This window comes from Barbus barbus (genome assembly GCF_936440315.1).
Source record: "Barbus barbus genome assembly, chromosome: 4".
NCBI lineage: Eukaryota > Metazoa > Chordata > Actinopteri > Cypriniformes > Cyprinidae > Barbus > Barbus barbus.
This window is the reverse complement of record NC_136732.1, coordinates 28,464,196-28,481,851: the sequence shown is the minus strand read 5'-3', so window position 1 is coordinate 28,481,851 and position 17,656 is coordinate 28,464,196. Positions and strand designations below refer to the sequence as shown.

Here is a 17,656-nt window from a genome sequence, read left to right as displayed (position 1 = left end):
TTGATTGGTCTTTTGTTTTCAACAAACTGGTGTGTTAGAGGTTAATGAATACGAAAGTGATCTTTGAACCAGCATTTCTTTTAGCAGTAAGTGATTTCTTCTGTCTGACCTACAACTGATGCCAAATGCTATGCGCTGGATCTATTTACTGACCTTCTGACTGATTACAACCCTTTTACTAGGGAAAATATTTCAGAAATTCAAATCAAATGATTAATATAGACCCGCACATATTATATATAGTTTTATTAAAGGGGGTTATTCGTGACTCTGTTATGTAAACCTGTGGTGGCTAAACCCGCATCGTTTACAATGGGTAATGAGCTTTAATGTTTATTGCTATCTTTAGTGTTGATTCAGTTGATTCAGTATTAGGCCACACCTACCCCAACTCTTTTTGAGGGAGACTCTTACACTGAACACAACGTCATTATATGTCAAGTTGGCTTTAATATTATCATTCATCAATATTATCATTCATTATCATTCATATTATCAGAGCATTATCTGCACTGACAACAAGATGAGCTCCCCCTGCTGGCCTCACTAACATCTCTTCCAACAGCAACCTCTGTTTCCCTCAGGATTTCAATTATACTGGTTCTAACCAGATTCAACCCAGCTTGGCTTCAGTCAGTGGGCAGCTGATAACTGTTATTGCTAAAGCTTCTGGTATAATTTCTTAAACATTTAAAATTCTATTAAAAAAAATAAAATCAATATTGATAGCATTTAGATAATTGGCCAGAGAGCTGAAACCATTCAATTGCGCACAAGTTCAAGATCATTTGTGGTTTATAGATTGCCCATGTGAAAGAGAGGTGTACATGCGTTTTCTGTGCGTTAATTCATTCTATGAATCACAGGTACGCACATTTGAGAGATGATCGTAAGTTCAAATTTAGTATGGTTTCTGCACAACATTTTATAAATGAGGCCCTACATGTCTCTGGGAACCACTTTTTGAGAGAAAACCACCGACATCCTGGATTCGGACGGCATTAAAATCACCAACTACCTGTAAATGGTGAAAATCACTTAGCCTACGGCCACCTGAGAAACAATTACCGTCCGAATAGGGCTTAAGACAAAACTGCACTTATTACACACTGTGAACTTGTGTTCTGTTATAGTAGGCTACAGCATATGTTAAGCATTTCAGTATCAGTGTTGGGAGTAACATTACAAAACAGTAACATATTACTTTTTGCTGTAATGCAGTAGTGTAAGGCATTACTAATCAATTTTCAGTAATATTTTACTCGGTACATGTTCAGTAAAGCTTGCGTTTCAACACACTTTTAGACCCCAATTAAAAAAAAAAAAAAATTAATTTAATTTAAAGTCGGGCTCCGACTTTTTTATGTCCCTAGGGCCGGGCTTCGGGCCAATATTCACGTCATAGTTCAGACGCGGGCCGGTCCTGTTTTAGGCTTCTCCTTATCTTTATATTTTAGACATCCATCAATTATTGATGAAAACAAATTGCCGCGCTGGTGGAAACAACATGAGTCCGTGCTGCCGCGACTGTCAAGAGCGGCTCGACGGTGTTTAGCAGCAGCGAGCCGTCAGCGCAGCTGAAGAGTTCTGCTTCAAATACACCAATAAAGCAAAAGCCCCAGCAAAAGTAATTACCATGAATGTGTCTGCGGGGAAATAGTAAGGATTCACCATCTCCTCCTTAGACGTGCCTTTAGAGAGAAGTGCATCTTCACGGATAACATTATATTAAATACTTTTTGTTTTTATTTATTTCGTTAAGTGGTAGCCTACTATTTGAAAGCTTTCTATAGATATATTTATCATGTCTGTGAGGCATGTATTCGCTAACTTTTGGTTCATTTTTGTGAAGCGCTCCTGTTCAAGATAAAAGCAGACGTTTTGTTGATATTGTGAGTGCACACAAATAAAAGTAGACCCTTTACAGTTACAAATGATGTAGCCTATTACTCTTACCTTTATGATCAAAAATTATGGCGTAAGTTGTTTCCATTGAAAAAAAAGTTGCAGCTAAATGCCCTGCGCTTTAGCTTTCACTCTCCGCACAAACTACTGGATGCAGCGCACATTTATCTAGGTTTAACGTTTAAACATTTTTATATGCTTGAACTGTTTTAGTATATCTATAGATTTTATTTTAGGCAAGTCATGATGATTTGAGAAGGCTAAATTGATCAAACATGGCTATGATCAGCCTGCCGGTCTGCCGCTGTTACTTTAAGAAAGAAAAAACGTAATGAACAAAAAATGCTCCAAACGTTTTTTCTAAATGAACTTAATAAAAAGCCGGAACGAAATATAAACACTTTGTCATTAGGGCAGGGCTCTAGTACATTTTGTCATTTTAGTATGTTAAGTTCTACTTCTGTAGATATTTTGGTGAAAGTAACTCAAAAGTAATACTGGAGTCATTACAATTCTGAGACAGTAATATTGTAAGGTAAAGAATTACTTTTAAATAACAGTAATAAGTAATCTGTAATGTATTACAGTTTGTAAGTAACTTGCACAACACTGTTCAGTATTATAATAATTGTAAAATAGTAGGCCTATTTCAATTTAAAATAGTTCTTTTAGTTTAGTTTTTGTTTTTTTTAAGAACAAATTGTAATGAAAGATATGGTGGATGTTCTGTTTAAATGAGAATAATAAAATGGAATTCAATGGAATTTTGGTTACCTGCTGTTACTAAACGGTACTAAAGTCAGGTGTAAAACTGAAGGTTACACACCTGGTATGGGGAGCTGATGAAATAACAAACATAATATGGCATGAATGAGAAAAAGCTGAGTCACAGCAACAAGTCTTTGTTGACTTACGTTTGCTGACAGACTGAGAGTTCATACTGGTACAATATGCTTTGTCATTGTCACCCTAATGATTTTTTTAGATGCATTTACCAGGTGGAACACAGTGATGACATCACTGTTACATGATATTGCAGCACTGTCTCGTGATATTTGCCACATCACACAGGCTGTCGCTGTAGTATGCAGGGTCACATGCATCCTTGGAAACCTGATATTTGGTAATAAAAATAAATAATTAAATAAAAAAATTGCTTGATTGTCCTGTAAAATGCTTGAACCTATAAAATTAAAATGTAATGTAAACTGTTTTAAAACTGCGCTGACAAGGTTTTTATTTTATTTTTTACAGGAATCATGGGACCATGCCAGAATTGTGATAAACCCTGTCAAATCACCCAATATTTGAAAGCTGAGTTTGCAAAGTCTTATCGGTTTGCAACTGCTGCCGACTGCATATTAGGCCCATGTCCTATGTGACATGAAAAGTGAGTATCATCATAAGAACTGATATCACACATATAATTACACAAAGACACTTCACCTCAATATTAAGTAAATGCACAGTTGGGTTTTATTGATTTGTTTTCTCTAAGCTGACTTATTAAACTCTTAGGCTATATATTAGCTTATATAACATACTTTAACAGTAACATTTCCATAGACATTCTAGTAATGAGAAACGAGTGAAAAACAAATAATTAGCTATTAATTGTTCAACATTTCATTAGTTTATATTTTTGATTGCTCCAGCAACCCAAATGACCCTTCATAGGACAAGCGATTTGCTAAATGGATCAGTATTTATTCATTCATTTATTTAACTCCCATGTGACCTTGATGAAATAATGTAAATGCACAAATAGTTAATTTTAGGTTAGATAATACATTGTTTAATATTTTAGATTTAGATACACTGCATGCTTTCTGTTAGAGCATGCGTGGTGTTATTTTAAGTAACCTGAAGGACCATGTAGCCTACCATGCAGCAGTTGTGAACAAGAAAAAAAATCTCATGAATCTTGATCCTTGTTTGCTATCTTAAAGAATGACACAGCAGTGTCTCGTCACTTAATTATTCAGCTCGTTCTTTGATTGGCTGGTTTCAGTTTCACTGACTCATCGTTCGCTTATCATAGCCTATATAAGATAAAAGCGCACCTTCTTTTCTCTCATAGATTCAGGAGGATCTGAAGAGGTTCTTGCTTCAACAGTGATTGAACGGAACTTCGAGCTCATCGAAATTTCCCGTTTTTGTTAGTAAAACGATAATACCCGCCGAAATGGAGACTTCTCAGATCCGCCAGAACTACGACCGCGACTGCGAGGCTGTGATCAACAAGATGATCAACTTGGAGCTTTACGCTGGGTACACCTACACCTCCATGGCAAGTGTTTCTTTTGTTCATCTCTCTTGATCGGGCACTTTGTGGGGCATCGGTGTTTATAGTCAGAGAATGTGCTAGTGCTTATTTTTGGTCATTTCTCAGTGCTGCATATCTGGATTTAAATACATCGTATAAATATTGTATAGGGGAGAGTGGGGACGGTTGCAACACTTTTTGCATTTCCTTTAGTTTTTCAGCGACCGCTTGCATTCGAGCAGAAATTTGCATTCAGAAAACCATAACTTTAATACAATAAAGCAACATCAGTCGGCCACTCACCCACATTGCTGTAACACGTGCACATGACTCATATACGCAATTTATACTTGAATAGACAAAAGTTCAATGTTGCAATTGATCCCACAACAGGGGACGGTTGCAACATTCATGTAATTAAAAGCATTAAGTATAATTTTGCAGTTTCTTTGTGCATACATGGTCTTTAAGTTAAATTAGCTGTATAAAAACAATAGTAAATGTAAACTCAAGTAGCAACCTTGTCTTGTCGTAAATATTACAACACATTTGAACTACAAAATATGAATTTAATCAGAATCAAGAGTTCTGTTAACATCCGTGAAAGGTTACTGAACTAAGGCCAGTTGCATGAACAGTCACTGTCTTAAGTACTAGTTTGACCAACTAGCAGTTAACCAAGTGTATCAATGTTGTGGTAAGGGACGGCATGTTGGGATGGTTGCAACTGTCCCTACGCTTGACAGCTGTGATAAAACTTGGTATAAAAGCTTGAGGCAGTCTTTGACACATGCTAGCTATGCCTATTAGAAGCTAAGAAAACACCAATATAAATCATGTTATTGCATCTCTTGACGCAAACAACTTGGATCGTATGACAAATCAAATTTTTATTTTTTTAAAATTAGAAACTTATTCTATTTTTTTTTTTTTTTTTTAACCATATCTATTTTTTGTAAGAGGAATGGTCACGTGCCTGACTTCATCCAGGAAGGATAGGGGGCTGATTTAGTATGAATCATGTGCAGTATGAATATCATCACTGCAGCGCATTCCTGACTGAAGAAATAAGCCATGTTCCAACTGTCCCCCGTTGCAACCATCCCCACTCTCCCCTACTTATGTTTAACCCTTTTCTAAACTTGATTTTGTTACCAACAGGCTCACTACTTCCAACGGGATGATGTTGCCCTTCCTGGTTTTGCCAAGTTCTTCAAGAAGAGCAGCGAGGAGGAGCGCGAGCATGCTGAGAAGTTCATGGAGTTCCAGAACAAGAGGGGGGGACGCATCGTCCTCCAGGACGTAAAGGTGTTTAGTGTTTTGGGCAAAGTGTCTTGTTAGGAAGTGACCTTATGTTTATGTAACTTGCTCATTAATCTGATTGTGTCTGTCTACAGAAACCTGATCGTGATGAGTGGGACAATGGACTGACCGCTATGCAGTGTGCTCTTCAGCTGGAGAAGAACGTCAACCAGGCTCTGCTGGATCTCCATAAGGTCGCCTCTCAAAAAGGAGACCCTCATGTGAGTTCTGATGATTTACTTTTGGACATGCAAAAGACCCATCTCTGAAAAACCAATAAAAAAAGTGCAAGTCAGTTACACTTTTGGGAAGTTGAATATTTTCATAAATCCTGTTCTGATGTCTTGTCCAACAGCTGTGTGACTTCCTGGAGACGCACTACTTGGATGAGCAGGTTGAGTCCATCAAGAAGATTGGTGACCACATCACCAACCTTACCAGGATGGATGCTGGCAACAACAGGATGGCGGAGTATCTGTTTGACAAGCACACCCTGGATGGAGACAGCAGCTAAATGTAGCCCTGAGATCATTTGCGTATTCCAAAGTGTCTCTGTAATTTTTAAATTGGGGTTTTAAGAACACTGTTTTCATCACACGGCTTATATGCAGAATTTGTTTTTGTTTTTTTTTTTTAAACTTTATTTACGCTAAAAGGTAAATAAAGTTAAAAGTTGAGGGGGTTGTTTTTTTTTTTTTTCCTTAAAGCGAAGTCATTGCTTTCCTGTTAAGTGTACACTAATTGGTCTTAACCTGGTGAATGATGAATAAATGTTTTGGACTGCATTGACTTGGCTGATTAATTGGTGCCCCCATCACGTGCACCATCGAGACCATTCTGACTAGCGGCATCACTGTGGTATGGTGCCTATAACGCGTCCTGACTTTTTACTAAAACCTATTCTGAGGTTTTTTTTTTTTTTTTTTTTTTTTTTGTTGCAGTTACCTTGCTCAAGTTTGGGCTACAAAATGCTATTCTTACCAAGAGCTGCCATGACATGTAAAGCAACAAACCCTTCTCACTTTTTCGTACAATGATGCAATACAGACTAGTATACTACAAAATTGTGTTTCAAACATAACTAATCCCAATCCTCTCAGAATCTGCTGCTCAACCACTATGGAAGCCAAACAGCTGTTCCAAAACCTAGTGGACTTCCTTGCTATGTAATGCCTCTACAGCAAGCAGTGTCCAATTAATCCCACTTAAATATACACAATTTATCTTGCTAGGTTAGACGTATGAGGCCACCATCCTGGATGTTTTATGTATAGCTTGTCGCAATGAATTATGGGTCTGCTTTCTGTGATGCCTTACAACTTGTTCAGAAGGATCCTTAGATCCTCACGTGCAAATTATTTTCATGGTTTAATTCATTTATAACTTATTCACAATCAATTTATTAGTCATTCATATGATTTGATTATATTTATCAACAAGTATTTGTTTACTCATTTGTTTCTACATTTCAGATTAAATTTTTCAAAACAAACAATTTGCTTAATTGCTGTGTTTGTACTCGTATTCCTCCGGATACAGCTCATTGTCTGGTATGTTCACTTCTTGCTGACACAGACTTAGGGTGCATGTTCTGGTACAAAAATGCTTTGTCATTGTTACCTGACTGAATGCATTCGTGTAAGCAAGGGCTAGTTGACATGGAGAAGTTTTGCTGTGATTGCCATCAAGCAATGCTTTCCTGTTGAATGTGCAATGACTGACCTGGTGAATTTAAATAAACATGAGCTGAATAACCTTTTTTTTTTTTTTTATTTAAAATTGAAGGATGCATTTATTTGGCTGTAATTATATTGGACTGTATCTGGATTTTTCTGCCTGCAGTGGTCACAATAGTGTAATTGTTTAATGTACAAAACTACTGTAACAGCGACAACAAACCTCATAGATAAAGTGAAAATAGACACTCCCTCATCTCCATCCTGAAGTTTCCATCCTGTAAGGATGGTCACTGACACAACTGCACATTAGTATTTCATAAAATTTGATGTACAACTTAATATTATATACAGAGACTAGTAAATACAAAATACCAACTTACACCCTTTTCGTGTTCTATTGAATGAATAAATCTATTCACATGAATTTCCAAGGCACTACAGTTGTAGTATTTCATTTTACCACACGGAGGTGCTATGTCTAATAATCGCACATTGATCATAAACACTGAAGGATCAAGGCCTGTTGTGGTTCATAAGATTTTTTTTTTTTTTCAACAGGTCTCAATAATCGTCAACTATAATTGGTGAAGCCTTGTCCTCATTTCATAACCAGAATAAAGTTTACAGCCCCCTTATGCTATATCAATCATGCCTATTAGCAGCAGTGAACCACCGACTATGATCCGATTCTGGAGGGTCACTGAACGAAAATTATATTAGAAATTAGAATCGGATAAACAGCATGCAGGAGATTATATGGGATACTAGCAAACTGATAGACGGTCGTACGAGATGGATGAAATAAGACTGCCCCAGAGCACATAACTGTGGACAGAAGGGAGAGCATGATTAATCCAAGTGAAAGAGGGTTTGGCGCTTCAAATGCGCTTTGAGGAGAGAGAGGGACAGATGATAGAGTGGATGATAAGAGTACATTAGAGCAGTGTGTGAGAGGGCTGCTGCGTAACTGTGCTCTATAAACAAAGCACAGATTTCTATCCATTTTAGAGAGTAGGATCTATAGAACATCATCAGGTAAGTTGATTAATGTTTGCTTTATTGGCTCCACTTATTCAAGGAAATATCATACTTTCTTGGAATTTATTGACATGTAAAGCAGTGTAATTTAAAATTATTTTAAACAGCATTTCTAGTTATTTTATGATTATTATATAATGTAGCCTGTGCCATTAAATAGTATCATACACTGTAAAAAAAAATCTGTAGTTTTTACAAAATAATTCTGGCAGCTGTGGTTGGGGTTAGAAAAACTGTAAACACATTTACAGAACAAAACTGTACAATTTACAGTATAAAACTGTTATTTACAAACAGGGAAATTTGAATGTAAACCACTGAATTCAACAACACACACTGCTGTTAAAATCTGTTTTGTACTTGTAACATACTGACAACCACCATAATAATGCAGGTGGTAAAAGAGAAATCCACATGAAGAATCAAAGCTCGTCACAGGTAGCTTCCCCACAAGCAGAAGTATTTATTAATATATAGAAGGTGCATTCATGCAAACACAAAACACCATCGTGGTAACACACATGATACTTAAATAATGCAATAAACTTTCATTAAACAACAGAAGATGTAACATAAAGCTCAAATGTACATAACTGATAACAAAAACTATTAAAAAAAACATGAGTTTTTGACTGTAAATTATACATTGATTTGTTATTTTTACTTCTAAAAACTGTACAATTAACAGCATTTTACTGTAAAATTGAATGAATGAAAAGTCTGGTTAGATCTTTTACAGTTTTTCCCTGTATATAGTACAGGAACTCACTGTTTCAGTAGCGTTTTTACAAAATTTTACAGTTAAAATTACACTTATTTTTTTACAGTGTATTAATTAAAATACTACATTAAAGTTGTAACTACTTGAGTGAACAACAAAATAATAAACTGTCACTAAATTCACGGAGACTATAATAGGCTACATCACAGTCCACAGACAATGCAAAATGAACAAAAACCATTCACATCAAATTTCATGTAATTATAAGTGAAAGGTACTTAGAATCAGCCTATATGAGTGCCCACAGTGACGTTAATAAAACACGATTCGTTTTGAATTTTTTGTTCGCTACATTTTGTAAAACAGTAAATCTTTTTTATAAGCTCTCGCAGAGTGGGTCAGATGAATTTTGCTCGAATTGATGCTTTTGTGCGTAAATGCTCTTCATTCTTGGACAACTGTGTGTAGTACTAATCTTTATATAAAAAATAAATAAATAAACTGGAAAAGGGTGGCTGGATGAGATTTAGGTAATCCGAAAATACAGCAGTTCTTCCCGCTGGTGGACAAAGTAGCGATGAAGGAAAAAAACAAGGCCGTGTGACGCACTGAGCGACAGGCCCTCTTTAGCCAGATTAGTGCAGTCGTGTCTGGAAATGACACAAATTATGCTTTCTGAGCTCTCAGATTACGCACTTTCAATGTAGCCTATATCTTCTCTCTATAGAAAAGATGAAAAAATAAGAAATCACTTCATTCTTTCAACCCTCTGTTGCACAAGTTATAAAATAAATGTTAGAAATGTTTAATTCCCCCCTTTCATTCAAAAACTAGTGTAGAAAAACTTTTAAATATGTTGGAAGCTGTGTATATATTTTGCAGATGTCAGAATACTAAATATGAAAAACGGCAAAAAACTGCTAGGCCTACATGAATTAAGTATAGACTCCTGCCCTATAGCTGTCATTTTACCTAAATTGAAATAAATAATTAAATAAGCATGTATCTAATTAAAATAAAAACAAATATTAAAAATGGATTCAAAATAAAATAAATATTTTCTATTTAATTTTGTATGCTATTTACAATATTGAGGTTGAGGCACAGGTGAGGTAAATAAATTCAGCTGTAGCAATGATGCTTCTAAACAACAAACACATTTAAACAATGATATACCCCTAATAATTATATATGCACAATGTATGACTTTACAAAAATATATATTATATTATAAAATATTTTTTAATGGATTTAAAAATCAATTATAAATATAAAACAATCTGAAAATATCTTAAGTCATTCTCAAAGTCATTTTTTAACTATTTTATTGGTTTGGTATATATATATATATATCATGTGCATACAAAGTGAAGAAAATGGGTCAATCATGAATTAATCATGATAACCCAGCAAGGTCAATAGAGAAAATGAAGAATTTCATCTTTTTAACTGTGACTAAGAAAAAGGTTTATATTCATTGTCTTTCATCACTGTGGTGCATGTGGCTGACGTAGAATCATCATAAAGTCCTGTCATAAATCCAGTTTTTCTGCTCAATATATTCTTATATACAATTAGGAGTAGAGGCTACCTTAAGTCTTTACATGACGGTCTGGTGACAAGATGCCGTTGGTTGCGTAGGCTCAAGTGTGAAAGTGTGGTGGCAAGGAGAGGGCTCTGTTCCTAATTTACTTAAACCCAAGGATTTTTGGATTAGCTTTGGCAGTTAATCTCATTACGCATCTGCTGAGAGTGACAAGAGGTCAGTTCAACAGAGTAGACCAGGTGGACATATAACCATTGTGTGCTAATGTGGATGACAAATATCAGAGTTTTTGAGCACATTCTAGTGTTTGAACACATGGGCATTACACGTGCATGGTTGTGTTTTGACATGTCACAATTCCAGGATTAATAACGGACATGCTGAGCTCAAGATTTAGTTTACTCCATCAAAAGTCATGCCAGACACAAACAGGACAGAGCTGGGGAGGGAAAGAGAGAGAGAGCGTGGGCTTGAGACCAATCTAGGCAATATATGTGATTTGGGGCATTTAGTTTGTGTTATGTAAGGACAGTAACTGTCTGTTTTATGTCTGTAGCTGATCAGCCATGCGATTAGTCAGCATGCAGCATCGTGTGCGGAGGGCAGCAGAATCAGAGGAGGAGTCCGAACCTGCTCCACCTCCTCCGCCTCCTCCCTCTCAACACTCCCACAACTTCATAAATATGAAGAACAAGTTTTTCAATGAGCTTAGCCATCTACCTAGTAAGTAATAATTCTATGTCAATACATCACACTCGACTAATCATACTCCAGCAGGCCACCATCATTGTAAGACATGAGTGTTCAGTTGAATGTAAGTTCTGACATCGGTGATGGTGTCAGGACAACATCTAATGCTAATGTCAGTGTGACGCAGAATAATAGCATTCATATTTGGACGATTTTAAGCCATGGTATCATCTCATGCTAACATCATATTGACGTCCAACACCGACCTTTAGTTGTGACGTATGATAGCCAAACCCAACATTTGTTAAATGTGATTATCTTAAAGGTAAAGTTCACCCAAAAAATGAAAATTCTGTCCATTTTCTCACCCTCATGTTGTTACAAACTTGTGTGACATCTTTTCTTCTGTTGAGAGGATATCTTAAAAAATATTTTGAAGAATATGGGCAAACAAACACTTGCTGGTCCACTTTGACTTCAATGGGGACCAGAGACAGTTTGGTTACCAACATTCTTCAAAATATCTTCTTTTGTGTTTAAGAGAAGAAAGAAACTCATGCAGGTTTGGAACAACTTGAAGGTGAGTAAATGAAGACAGAATTTTCATGTTTGGGTTAATTGTCCCTTTCACATCCACACAATGTTAAATGCATAGTGTCATTAGACATTGATATGTATTAAGTAACCAAAATGTAATGGCTCTCCAGTGTTGGCTTTTCACATCAATCCTTATTTTCATTTTTAGCCAAAATTTACATCTATCCAATGCCTGTCTGGTCCCAGCTGGGATCATTCATATTTAATCATATTATCGTAACAAAACACACATTCCCTTCAATCTCTATGCATGTGTGTGTGTTTGTGTATGTGTGATCAATTAATTCCTCCATTTCTTCCATTTCCATACATCATGTTTTATCTGCTCCATCAACAGACCCCAAGATCAGAAGTAAGTTCCAATTTTCCAGTCTTTTTCTGTCAGCCCTCCATCCACCTATACATCTACTTATTAATTTAGCAGAGAGTGTAATTGGTTGAAATTTTCTTTTTTTTAACTAACATTAAAAAAAAAAAAAAGCTGATCATTGCTTTTCTCTCTCTAACTTTATTTCTTTCTCCATTGCACAGTGCCCATGTGGGCTATTGGTGCCATAGTTGTGGTCGTGCTTGCCCTGGTTGGCTGTTTTGCTTTCTGTATCTATAAGAAGTGCTTGGGAGGGAAGAAAAAAGCTAAAAAAGTCAGAGAGAGGAAGGGAGGACGAAGGAGGATGAAAAAGGAAGGAGCGGAAGAAACAGGCGAGGTAGGAGAGCCTGAAAGTTTAAAGCATGTGAAGGGCATAGTGTTTCAGATCTTGATCTTTCAAATTATTCATTTTAATCTAATTATTGAAAAGAAAAGAGATAATGTTTGTCTTAAAGTTTGTATACTATTTTAAATGTATACTGCCCATACTTAGGAACAAACCAAAGAAGGAGAGGGCGAGGGAGAGAAAGAATATTATGGCAAGTTGGAGTACTCTCTGGACTATAACTTCACTGACAATCAGGTTGGTTGTAGTAGATGTATAATATGCATTCTGATTGTGAGTTGATATGATTCATTTTATACACAAATCAAGAAGTGCTATTCTAAAATATGTGTGACTAGCTGCTTGATTTTGAAAACCTGACCCACAACCTTTTCTTCAACAACCTTCAGCTCATTGTTGGTGTCTTGCAAGCTCAAGACCTTCCTGCCATGGATATTGGTGGAACATCTGACCCCTATGTCAAAGTTTATATGCTACCAGACAAGAAGAAAAAGTTTGAAACCAAGATCCAGCGCAAGAATCTGTGTCCTGTTTTCAACGAGACATTCATATTTAAGGTATTGCAATTATGTTTTAATAAACATGGATTTTTTTGGGATTGGCGTAAAGAAAATTGATCATACACTTAATTGCTTAATTTCACAGTAGAATAAGTGCAACATACCTTTTTTTGTTCAAACAGGTAACATGCAACATGATTTTGTTTTTTTTCTGTTTCTAGATCCCCTTTAATGATCTAGCAGGGCAGACTCTGGTCCTGCAGGTGTTTGACTTTGACCGCTTTGGTAAACATGATGTAATCGGAGAGATCAAAATCCCTATGAACAGCATTGACCTGGGCCAGCCCATACATGAATGGAAAGACCTGGTCGGAGGAGAGAAAGAGGAAGTAAGGCTTTCCATCAGGCTGTTTTAATTTTTTTTTCGTCAGCTGCCATAATCTGTTTTTTAATGTTTTTAAACTAAACACTCTCCTCTTCCTCCCCAACAGCAAGAAAAGTTAGGAGACATCTGTATCTCGCTGCGCTATGTGCCCACCTCCGGTAAACTGACCGTCTGTATCATGGAGGCCAAGAACCTGAAGAAGATGGACGTGGGTGGTTTATCAGGTTAGTTTGGTGGTGTTAGTTTGTTAAAGTTACATTTCCTCTCTGTTGTACTTGATATTAAAATGATATGATTCTCTACACATCAAATGTGACTTTATTTAAATATAATTAGATTTTTATACTTTGAATTATCCTGGCTTTTCTGTGGAAATGTGGTGCTAAGCTACATTTCTTGTCTTTATCCATATAAAAATGCCTCTTCCTTACATTTCTCTTTACTTTTCTGTCTTAGATCCTTTTGTGAAAGTGGCTTTGCAACACAATGGAAAGCGTATCAAGAAGAAGAAGACAACAGTTAAGCAGAACACACTGAACCCCTACTTCAATGAAAGCTTCAGCTTTGAAATCCCCTTCGCTCAAATTCAGGTAAACATGTTTGAAACACATTTCCATGACTACTTGCATATCTAATACATTTACAGATTTGTATTTGTGGTCCTTTAATGCAACGAAATGCAATCTTTTCACTGTATAGTATGTTTAAAATGTTAATGTTACTACACTGTAAAAAATTATTTTTCAAAGTTGTAAATAAAACAGATTATTGCAATATATTTCATTCTTTCTACTTCAGAATGTTATATTTAACTCATTGTTAGTTTCTGTTTCTTATTTATGAATTTTACTAGCAAAATCTTGAATTTTGACTGTTTCTGATATCTGTTTCAAAGTAAATCCAATTTTTTTCAGCCTACTAAAATCATCTGTGTTTTCAATTGGAAGGTTTGATGAGAAAGAAGAAAGTGGATTAAATGTACATTGACCTATTTTTCTCTGTTCCTCTGCCTTCTTGTAGAAGATCCAGGTGTTGATCACAGTCTATGACTATGATAAACTGGGAAGCAATGATGCAATTGGGAAGTGCTGGATTGGGTTTGGTGCTAGTGGGGTGGGTCTGCGCCACTGGTCAGATATGCTGGCCAATCCCAGACGACCTGTGGCCCAGTGGCACACCCTTCAGCCTGAGGAAGAAGTAGATGCTGCCCTTAAAGCACCTATCCGCTAAATACCCCTCAACTGGAAGTTTTCACACATCTGGCAAAACATCATTTAAATTTCATTCATCCTTTCACTGAGGGGTTTCTGTCTATTACGTTATCGATCATCATCCTGTACCCTTCTTTTATAAACGTTAAGATGTATATTATGTTAATCTGGATTATGTTTCTTATTTAAATGTGTCTGTATGATGTGGATAAGTGTGTGGGTTTTGTTTGAAAGTGTTGTATGTATTTATTTTTGTTCTTAACTGTATAAGAACTGTCCTGATTTGCCGCGTCTTTTTTCTGTGAACCATGACTATACACACAACTGGATACATCATCCCAGTTTTTAAGATGTGTTTTTATTTCTTATAGGCTACAAATGTGACCCTGGACCACAAAACCAGTCATAAGTCGCACAGGTCTATTTGTAGCAATAGCCGACAATACACTGGGGAAGTCATGGCCTAATGGTTAGAGATTCGGACGCGTAATCCAAAGGTTGCGGGTTTGAGTCTCGGGCCGGCAGGAATTGTAGGTGGGGGGAGTGAATGTCCAGCGCTGTCTCCACCCTCAATACCACGACTGAGGTGCCCTTGAGCAAGGCACCGAACCCCCAACTGCTCCCCGGGCGCCACAGCATAAATGGCTGCCCACTGCTCCGGGTGTGTGTGTAAACTGCAGTGTGTGTGCGCGTTGGATGGGTTAAATGCAGAGCACGAATTCCAAGTATGGGTCACCACACTTGGCAGTATGTCACTTCACTTTTCACTGTATGGGTCAAATGTATTGATTTTTCTTTTAGGTCAAAAATCATTAGGATATTATTAAGTAAAGATCATATTCATTGAAGATATTTTGTAAATTTCCTACCGTAAATATATTAAAACTTAATTTTTGATTAGTAATATGTATTGCTAAGGACTTCATTTGGACAACTTTAAAGGTGATTTACTCAATATTTAGATTTTTTTGCACCCTCAGATTCCAGATTTTCAAATAGCTGTATCTCGGCCAAATATTGTCCTATCTTAACAAACCATACATCGATGGAATGCTTATTTATTCAGCTTTCAGATACCTCTATACATCTCAATAAAAAAAATAAAAAATTGACCCTTATGACTGGTTTTGTGGTCCAGGGTCATAAATAGACATACAATAGTTGTAAAATCCTTGGGGGTAAAAACTAATCATTATTGTTGATAAATATCCTATTTCATCATAATAGAAAATGATTTATTAATAAGGCAGCCATTATTGAATGTAAGCGAACCAAAAGCAATTGTCTGGATGTGTTCAGCAGTATTTAGAGCTGTCCAGTTGTAAGTGGAATCCTGGATTAATCTAGCGCCGTTTTCGGCGGTGTTCCAAGTGCAGTGCTGGACTAAGCCATACATGTGAGCAGGGAATTAGAGCCGGTGAAGGGCGGGGGTGCGGAGAGGATGAAGGAGACCAGAAAGGACACAGACAAAGTCATACAAAGTGAAAGGGAGAGCTTGGGGAAGGTTGGACAGATAGAAAGACAGCACTTTAAAGGGATAGTTCACCCAAAAATTTAAATTCCGTCATCATTTACTTACCCTCAAGTAGTTCTAAACCTGTATGAATTTCTTTGTTCTGCCGAACACAAAGGAAGATATTTTGAAGAAAGTTTGTAACCAGGCTGTTTTGGGGCACCATAGACTTCCATAGTAGGAAAAAAAAAACTACTATGGAAGTCAATGGTTCCCCAGAACTGCTCTGTTTCCCACATTCTTCAGAATATCTTTGTGTTCAGCAGGTCAAAGACATTCATACAGGTTTGGAACTACTTGATGACAGAATTTTCATTTTTGGGTGAACTATCCCTTTAATGATGTTTTTGCTCCAAATTCATTTCATAACATCAGTCCAGTGTTTGAAATAACTTCCTTTTGTGATCTGACGTGGTTTCATATCACAGAATGAGGCAAAGTCATTTGATAATATTCTATACAGTCGATTATTGCATTATAAATATACATTTATGCATATAAAAAATACCAGAGATGGCTTGAAGAACAGAGATTTAGTCACAATCGTATGTTTATTGTCTTCATTCTTCATCAGTTACAGTAAAACGTCCTATCTGCGTTTTATTCAGCTACAGCAGCATTTCCTCCAAGGTGATTTTTTTGTGAGTATGTCATTTTATGATTTTTTCACTCAAGGTTTTACTGTATGAGAGCGCCCTCCGGCTCCCAGTATGAATGAAACAGCTGAAGCATCTCACTACATCTTATTTGGGGTAAAAATAGGGAAAATAATACTTCTATGTTGTTCTCCTCTCACTGGATGCAATTACTGTTAATGATTTTTAATTATAATCATGTTGACTATTCATCCAAATTAGGGTGAAAACCAAAATATTGATGTGTTTAAAATAACATTTATGTGTTCAAAAAATAAAGAAATGCTTATATTACTATACTGGCCAGCGGAACAAACCAACCCCATAACACGCAGTGGTAGCTACTGCAAGATGGTGGCGCCCTTGCTCTAAAAGCTATGACAAAACATAATTTGTTTCTTTAAAATGGTTTCATTAATCGTGTTTGTTATATATTTTTTAATTAAAGTGGAAATCACTTTACTAAATAATGCAAACTTGACTGGCTGCTTCATTTCCACTTTAAGGCTGGAATACACTACACGATTTTTCCCAGGTTTTCCACAGATTTACAGTCTGGAAAAGTTGATGCTAGTTGCCAAAGATCAGAACCAGTCTGCAGATTTGAGTTGACAGAATCCATAGAAAATCGATTAACTTAACTTAAAGTGACAACCATCAGTTAATATGTAAAGTCTGTAGAAGTATTTACATAGACGTTCAATGTGGAAGAGCTTAAAGAGAGCACACTGAGCTTAATTGAAGCAGCAACAATTTTTTTGTAAATTCCATGTAATATTTAATAAAATGCCAGGATTTGTGCTAAATAAATAGTATAGGTGATGTATTAAGTTCATACATATTTTAATATGAACAACTTAATATCTATGAAATTATATTTTTTCTTATTAAAGTCACACTGAAGCTGTGTGATTTTCATAGTAGCGTAACACTTAAGCTCACCTTACAATAATAT

At 36.3% G+C, this 17,656-nt stretch overlaps 2 protein-coding genes across 4 annotated transcripts; both read left to right on the top strand.

The window, feature by feature from the left end:
* The first annotated feature begins 3,722 nt into the window (after positions 1 to 3,722).
* Positions 3,723 to 6,258, top strand: LOC306869030 (ferritin, middle subunit-like). Its single transcript, XM_079415582.1, has 4 exons — positions 3,723 to 4,195; positions 5,333 to 5,479; positions 5,569 to 5,694; positions 5,829 to 6,258. The coding sequence occupies exons 1-4, from the start codon at positions 4,091 to 4,093 to the stop codon at positions 5,985 to 5,987; spliced, it is 537 nt and encodes a 178-aa protein (XP_079271708.1). The 5' UTR covers positions 3,723 to 4,090; the 3' UTR covers positions 5,988 to 6,258.
* A 1,641-nt stretch (positions 6,259 to 7,899) lies between these two features.
* On the top strand, positions 7,900 to 17,174 carry LOC306864752 (synaptotagmin-A-like). 3 transcript variants are annotated; one of them, XM_079408962.1, is made up of 9 exons: positions 7,900 to 8,187; positions 11,014 to 11,184; positions 12,276 to 12,448; positions 12,605 to 12,694; positions 12,847 to 13,014; positions 13,179 to 13,346; positions 13,449 to 13,566; positions 13,799 to 13,932; positions 14,363 to 17,165. In XM_079408962.1, the coding sequence occupies exons 2-9, from the start codon at positions 11,160 to 11,162 to the stop codon at positions 14,570 to 14,572; spliced, it is 1,086 nt and encodes a 361-aa protein (XP_079265088.1). In that variant the 5' UTR covers positions 7,900 to 8,187; positions 11,014 to 11,159; the 3' UTR covers positions 14,573 to 17,165. The 3 variants fall into 3 exon arrangements, with proteins under 3 accessions (XP_079265088.1, XP_079265089.1, XP_079265087.1); XM_079408963.1 differs by having other exon boundaries at positions 8,064 to 8,187; positions 11,014 to 12,096; positions 14,363 to 16,994; XM_079408961.1 differs by having other exon boundaries at positions 8,081 to 8,187; positions 11,014 to 11,180; positions 14,363 to 17,174.
* The last annotated feature ends 482 nt before the right edge of the window (positions 17,175 to 17,656 follow it).

What these genes read in the sequence shown, in the direction of transcription:
- LOC306864752 (XM_079408961.1), top strand. Translation starts at nt 11,024, where the DNA reads ATGCGATTAGTCAGCATGCAGCATCGTGTGCGGAGGGCAGCAGAATCA. An exon ending in TGAGCTTAGCCATCTACCTA is followed by an intron (nt 11,181 to 12,275) that starts GTAAGTAATAAT and finishes TCCATTGCACAG; the next exon opens with TGCCCATGTGGGCTATTGGT. An exon ending in GAGCGGAAGAAACAGGCGAG is followed by an intron (nt 12,449 to 12,604) that starts GTAGGAGAGCCT and finishes GCCCATACTTAG; the next exon opens with GAACAAACCAAAGAAGGAGA.
- LOC306869030 (XM_079415582.1), top strand. Translation starts at nt 4,091, where the DNA reads ATGGAGACTTCTCAGATCCGCCAGAACTACGACCGCGACTGCGAGGCT. An exon ending in GGTACACCTACACCTCCATG is followed by an intron (nt 4,196 to 5,332) that starts GCAAGTGTTTCT and finishes TGTTACCAACAG; the next exon opens with GCTCACTACTTCCAACGGGA. An exon ending in TCGTCCTCCAGGACGTAAAG is followed by an intron (nt 5,480 to 5,568) that starts GTGTTTAGTGTT and finishes GTCTGTCTACAG; the next exon opens with AAACCTGATCGTGATGAGTG.